This window comes from Mandrillus leucophaeus, unplaced genomic scaffold, assembly GCF_000951045.1.
Source record: "Mandrillus leucophaeus isolate KB7577 unplaced genomic scaffold, Mleu.le_1.0 Scaffold504, whole genome shotgun sequence".
NCBI classification, from domain to species: Eukaryota; Metazoa; Chordata; class Mammalia; order Primates; family Cercopithecidae; genus Mandrillus; species Mandrillus leucophaeus.
In genome coordinates, this window is record NW_012105410.1 from 1121284 (window position 1) to 1128647 (window position 7364).

Sequence of the window (7364 nt, forward strand, 5' to 3'; positions counted from 1 at the left end):
AAAAAAAAAAAATGTTTTTGGTAAAGACAGAATGTTGCCAGGCTGGTCTCAAGCTCCTGGCCTCAAGCAGTCCTCCTGCCTCAGCCTCACAAAGTGCTGGGATTAGAGGGATGCACCACTGTGCCTGGCCAGAATATAGAATCTCTTAAAGATACTCCACAGGATGGGCCAATTTCTCTCTCTCTCACACACACATATATATACATATCAGCAGCAGATTTTTATTAGATGGAAGATAACAAGGGTTGCCTCATAGATAAGTGGTAACAAATGGCAAGTACAGCCATGCCACAGAGGAGTGAGGACATTACTGGCTATGGGAATGGGTACTTATGAAATCTAAGGGTCAGGTCTCCTGATGAACTCTGACTACCCAGTAAGCTCTTCTCCTTGGCACTCAATATGACTATTGCGGGCATGAAAGAGTCTACAGTAGCTAGTTCAACTTGGCCAACAGTTCTTCCAGTTCTGGTCGAGCTTTGAATCGTCCCTTGAAATCTTCTTCAGTGTGCTAAGGAGAAGAAAAAGAAAATAAGTGGAAATCACTGCAGAGCTTTTAGTTATCCAGATATGCACAGCATCCAGAAAGGGACCATGAACCAGCTCTTTGGAGAATCATTCAGATTCAAGTAACTTTTATTATCTACTATGTAGCAGACTTATAGTATAGTAGTATAGGGGATTCAAACTTGAATCAGATTTCCTCCTTGCTTTCAGTGAACTTGCAGTCTAGTTAGAAAAGATAGATATATGAAGATTTAATGTCAAAATGCTAGAACTATCACAATAGAAGCATTTAAAAGAGAGAGAGAGAATACCAAAATTATTTACATAGGAAATAAAACAAACAGGGATTGGACTGTTTTAAGGCAGCATGACCAGCACGTAGTGTCTCTGTACCCAGATCTGTATGAAGCCCAAATACTAACCAGAAGAAGCTTGACAAGCATGGACTCAGAACAAGCAGAACTGGATGGAGCAAATGGTACCAATCTAAGATGACCTTATACATCTGTGTCATAAGAAGGATCATCTTGGCAATTGGACCCAAATACTCAGTATTTAGGCTAAGATTCCTAATGTTCTCCAAGTTTTCCATGCCTGACCAAACATCCTATTGACTAGCATTCTTTATGAAATATATTTAGTCAAGCTACAGTCAAGACTTGAAGATCCAGGAACCTTTTCTCTAACATATATTTTCCTATTTGTGTTCTGATTTATTACACCATATACTATCTTAACCCATGTTCTTTCTTCCACACAACTGTCTGAAAGGAGAGAATTCTGGGGCCTCATAGGCTCACCACCAACATCAGGATGCTGTGTTGAAACTCAGCACTCGTAGGCCACAAAGCATCATCCCTGATGCCTCAGAAGCTGGACTAATGATCACAGTGTCATCAGAGTATACAACTTTTCTGATTATTATTTAGGCCACATTATCCACATTTCTCTGTTCTTTCTAAAGCCAGTCCAGATGTGTTCTTTTTTTTTTTCTTTTTTTGAGATGGAGTCTCGCTCTGTCGCCTAGGCTGGAGTGCAGTGGCACGATCTCGGCTCACTGCAAGCTCCACCTCCCTTGTTCACGCCATTCTCCTGCCTCAGCTTCCTGAGTCGCTGGGACTACAGGCGCCCACCACCACGCCTGGCTAATTTTTGTATTTTTAGTAGTGACGGGGTTTCACCACATTAGCCAGGATGGTCTCGATCTCCTGACCTCGTGATCCACCCGCCTCGGCCTCCTAAAGTGCTGGGATTACAGACGTGAGCCACCGCGCCCAGCCCAGATGTTCTTATCCTTATTTTGAGCATATGCAGGCCAGCAGGGGCCTCTTCTCAAACCAGCACCTACCTCCTTCACTGACAGTCTGACTCCTTCAGGAAGACTGCTTTGGATTATTTCCAAGAAAATTTCTGCAAACGTAGCACTCAAACCGCTGATCTGCAAAATGAAAGAAGGCGCTCTAAGAGGTGGGAGGAGCTGAAAAGGAGGTAACTGGGCAGACATGGTATGGGTTCAAATGCCAGCTCCAGTAGAGTCTGGAGAGCCCAAGGGTGGAAGATTAATACCAAAACTGGTTTCTCAGCCTGGCCTCTACGGGATTTCTCCTGCCTTCTGCAAGGTGCTGAGATGGTCACTGCCAATATCTGCTCCTGTGGGCATTAGATGTCATTACTGGACCAAGAGGTTTTAAAGTCCAGGGTCTCTTTCAGTTGCCCAGGCTGGAGTGCAGCGGAATAATTGTAGCTCACTGCAGCCTTGAACTCCTGGGTTCAAGTGGTTCTCCCACCTCAGCCTCCAGAGTAGTTGGGACTACAAGCACGTGCCCCCAGTCCCGGCTAATTTTTTATTTTTAGTTTTTGGTAGAAACAGGGTCTTGCTATGTTGCCCAGACTAGTCAAATTCCTGGCTGCAAGCAGTCCTCCCACTTTGGCCTCCAAAAGTGCTAGGTTTACAGGCATGAACCATGGCACCCAGCGCAGGCTGACTTTCTTCTTTATTTATTTATTTTTTTTGAGATGAAGTCTTGCTCTGTTACCCCCAGGCTGGAGTGAAGTGGCACCATCTCTGCTCACTGAAACCTCCGCCTCCCAGGCTCAAGCAATTCTCCTGCCTCAGCCTCCCAAGCAGCTGAGATAACAGCTGGCTAATTTTTGTTTTTGTTTTGTTTTGTTTTTGAGATGGAGTTTCGCTCTTGTTGCCCAGGCTGGAGTTCAATGGCGCGATCCTGGCTCACTGCAACCTCCACCTCCCGGGTTCAAGCAATTCTCCTGCCTCAGCCTCCTGAGTAGCTGGGATTACAGGCATACACCACCATGCCTGGCATGGCTAATTTTTGTATTTTTAGTAGAGACAGAGTTTCACCATGTTGGCCAGGCTGGTCTCAAACTGCTCACCTCAAGTGATCTGACTGCCTTATTCTCCCAAAGTGCTGGGATTACAGGCGTGAACCACCTGCCTGGGCACACTGACTTTCTGATTCAACTCAGTTTTGCCCATATCCATGCATACCAGGACCTGACTGGTGTCAAACACTGTGCTAAGAACACCAAGGTGAATCAGATGTATGGTAAAAGGGCAGGCAGGGGGGCTGCAAGGACCCACAAGAAAAATTCCTACCCAGCTCAACCAAGGAAGGTCAAAAAAAGCTTCCAGAAGCGTTAGTATCTTGGTGAAATCTTGAAGAAAAACAGGAGTAAACTAGGAGAATTCAACAGTCATGTGGAGGATTTCAAAGGCAGAGGAAACAACATTCAGTAAAATGTGGGGGCATAAGAGTGTTAGGAAATTAAAACTAGCTCCATTGGCTGGGCACAGTGGTTCACATCTGTAATCCCAGCACTTTGGGAGGCCAAGGTGGGCGGATCACCTGAGGTCCATAGTTTGAGACCAGCCTGACCAACACGGAGAAATCCCATCTCTACAAAAACACAAAATTAGTTGGGCATGGTGGCATATGCCTGTAATCCCAGCTACTCAGGAGGCTGAGGCAGGAGACTCACTTGAACACAGGAGGCAGAGGTTGCAGTGAGCCGAGATCTTGCCATTGCACTCCAGCCTGGGCAACAAGGGTGAAACTCCGTCTCCCAAAAAAAAACCAAAAAATACCTAGCTCCATGTGTGGCTGGAGTAAATGGGCTGTGAAGAGGAAAAGCAGGAGAAGAATCATGAAAGCACCTGAGTACCAACCTAAAGCATTCAAACTATTCTATGGGCTTCTGGCATGTCAGATCTGTCACATGATATATTACAAATAATTTAGTCCTGATAATATTTTAAAAGCCAAATATTATACTTAGTTATTTTTAAAATTAGCATATTTAGACTTAAATTTAACATTCATTTTATTACCTTGCTGTATGTTCCTTGAGTGGATAAAAAAAGGGTGATGCCCATACCATGGAATATTATTTGGCAATAAAAAGGAATGAAGTACCAATACAACAGAGATGAACCTTGAAAACATTCTTCTACGTGAAAGAAGCCTGACACAAAAGGCCATTTAATGTACAATTCCATTTAAATGAAGAGATAAATCCACAGAGATAGAAACTAGATTAGTGGCTGCAAGGGGTTAGGGTGACCAAGAAAGAGGAGTGACTGCTAATGGGTGCATGGTTTCTTTTAGCGTGATGAAAATGTTCTAAAATTGATTGTGGGGATGGTTGCATAACTCTTTGAATATACTAAAAACCATTTTTATTGTATACTTCAAATTGGTAAATTGTATGATGTGCCCATTATATATCAATTAATGCTCTTATTAAAAGGGGGATGATGGTAAAGCTGGCAAGCTGTGTATTTTTAATACCTCTGGGTGCCCTCATGGTAGTGTGGTTGGCACCCATCATTATCTGCAGGAAGAAAAGAGGACAACTACTAGAGATCAAAGGAAGGCAGCCACTGAGGGGTTTCAAGCAGGAAAATGACATGATCACTTAGTATGGGGGTAAAGTGAAGTGGATGAATCTGAAAAATTTTTAGGACGTAGAAGCTATAGAATTTGGTGAATGAATGGGTATCAGAAGACAAAGAAAGGTGACACATTAGGCTCAAAGGTGGGGAGGGTTACAGAAAAACAGGAAAATCAGTCCCTCTACAACTAATTTTGCATAGATGGAGTGCAGGGAGGACTCCTGTGGATCAAAGTCGAGAAGGCCAGTAGACAACTGGGTATCAAGTTTCAAGCCTCAGCCAACAGATCAGGACTAGAGATGTATACATCTGGGGGTTATCAGTATTAAATGATGGTCACTGAGGCCTAAGGAATGAATGAGACTGCATAGGGGGAAGGTATTATAAAAGGAGAGATGGAGGCATCAATAACTGAACACTGGAGAATACCATTATTCAAGAAAGAAAAGAGCATAACAGAAAGTGAAAAAGTGGACAGAGAAAAGAACCAGGAGAAGCAAATACATTTTTTATTCTCCTGGGGTGCCTACCTGAACCACTCGCTCATGGGTGGTAAGCACTGAGTCCAGTAACATTTTGCTCCCTTGGTCCTGCAAATGTAACACTTCCATGGTTTTGGTTGGCATCGCGTAACTGTGGGAAGGAAGAGTCAACTATAGTGAGTGTTCACTGAAGCCAGCAGCCACTTCAATCATAGTAGTCCGTAAGTATAGCCAGTACTGCATGTGATAGTTTCCAGAATGTAGGAGATGCTTATCTGCAACCAGGAGCAAAGTAACTAGATCCCTCTTATCTCCTTCAAAAGTCTCTAAACTCCCTAAACAAATACACCATGTTTAATGCAGTTCTGCATCTCTAATCATACTTAATACAATACTCTGAATAAAACCTGGTGATTAATAAATAATTTGTTGCTACTGAAGAATAGCCCATTCTAAAAGAATCAAGCGGCCAGGTGTGGTGGCACACACCTGTAATCCCAGGAATTTGGGAGGCCAGGGCAGCTGGATGGCTTGAGCTTGGGAATTCAAGACCAGCCTGGGCAACACAGTGAAACTCTGTCTCTATAAATACACAAAAATTAACTAGGTGTGGTGGCACACACCTGTAGCCCCAGCTACTCAGGAGGCTGAGGTGGGCAGATTGTTTGAGCATAGGAGGTCAAGGATGCAGTGAGCCAAGATTGCACCACTGTACTCCAGCATGGGCAACAGAGGGAGACCCTGTCTCAAAAAAAAAAAAAAAAGAAAAGAAAAGAAAGAAAGAAAAAGAGAATCAAGCTCATCACTAGGTATGCTTTGGAGGTTACCCTTGGGTATTTAATCTGTTCTGGAGAAATAAGGCATGAAAATTAATTGTTCTAGAACAGGATTTCTCAACCTCAGTGCTACTGACATTTTAGACCAGATAATTCTTTGTTGTAGGGGCTGACCTACATATCCATATACATCCCTCTACCCACTGGACATCTGTAGTATACCCCAAGTGGTGACAGTCAAAACTACCTCCAGACGTTGTTAATTTTCCCCTGAGGGGCAGCTTCTCCCAGGTTAGAGTTTATGCTTACTAAAATCGACTTCAGCAAGCCTACATGTTGCAGTGAAAATAACACGGAACAGGAGTCAAGTGTCCGCGCTGCAACTTATTAGCAATATTTACTCAGGTAAGTCACTTACCCCTCTAGGCCTCAGTTTCTTCAGGTATAAACAAGATAACGATCTAGACCTATATCAACAGAGAATTGTGAGAACTGGTGTGTTAATGAGATAAGACCTGACTAATGGCTACATGGAAATATGGTAGTAGTGTTGTGTTCATCTTATCAAAAAGTTCATCAAACTGAAGATAAATGAAAAAAGATTCCTAAATTTTCATGTGTCACAAAATCATCAATTAATAGCAAGGGGCATGGCCCTCTATAGGTAGACCTCTACAAAAGAAGTTTAGTGTAATAGGCCAGGCGCGGTGGCTCACGCCTGTAATCTCGGCACTTTGGGAGGCTGACGCAGGTGGATCATGAGATCAGGAGTTTAGAAGTAACAGTAAATGGACTAGAGACATGACAGTCAGTCCTGGAGTTAGATATTGGCTCTGCCAATTATTACCTATTTGAATTTGGAAATTCAGGTTTCTGAGTCTCCATTTCTTCCGCTATAAATTGAAAATAATAATACCTAATTCATAGAGTTGTTGCAATGATTAAATGAGATTACATAAGTAATTGCCTGGCATACAGTAAATACAGCCAGTAAATGCAAGGTACTGCAAATCCTTTCAGGTAGTTTTTCTAAATAACATCCCTCCTGCTTTTCAGCATTATCTCTGATCTCCTCTTCTTCTGATTCAAATACAGTAATAACTTTCCAACATAAAAAATGGGGACACAATCATAGACTTCTTATGGATGTTCAAGTGAAATAATTGTGTTTCAGAAAAGTAAAAACACCCTAAAATACTATTTTTCTTTTTTGGCATTCTGCAGATAGGACTGACTGACTAAAGTGAGAATTGTCCATTCCTGCCACTAATAATGGGTTTTATTCTTTAACACTTACTTCAGCAAAATGTCATTGATTTGTTTACTCATTCACTCAACAAATATTTACTAACAGCCTGCTCTGTTCTAGGCACTCTGATGGGCAATAAGAAGTCTATGCATGTGATGGCTCACGCCTGTAAGCCCAGCCCTTTGGGAGGTTGAGGCAGGTGCATCACCTGAGGTCAGGAGTTCAAGACCAGTGTCAACATGGTGAAACTCCGTCTTTACTAAAAATACAAAAATTAGCCTGGTGTGGTGGCAGCCGCCTGTAATCCCAGCTATGCAGGAGGCTGAGGCAGGAGAATCGCTTGAACCTGGGAGGTGGAGGTTGTAGTGAGCTGAGACCATGTCACTGCACTCCAGCCTGGGCAACAGAGCAAGACTCCATCTCAAAAAAAAAAAAAA

The 7364-nt window shown here is 42.9% G+C and overlaps 1 protein-coding gene across 1 annotated transcript in view; it reads right to left on the minus strand.

Annotated features, from left to right (window-relative positions):
- Positions 1 to 201: 201 nt before the first annotated feature.
- MRPL48 (mitochondrial ribosomal protein L48) overlaps positions 202 to 7364 on the minus strand; it is an 84332-nt gene continuing 77169 nt past the window's right edge. Inside the window, exons 6-8 of the mRNA XM_011996200.1 lie at positions 4951 to 5053; positions 1856 to 1945; positions 202 to 511 (exon numbers count right to left, since the gene is read on the minus strand). Of these exons, the coding sequence (XP_011851590.1) occupies positions 437 to 511; positions 1856 to 1945; positions 4951 to 5053 (268 nt within the window). The 3' untranslated portion in view covers positions 202 to 436. The remainder of the gene's footprint in view (positions 512 to 1855; positions 1946 to 4950; positions 5054 to 7364) is intronic.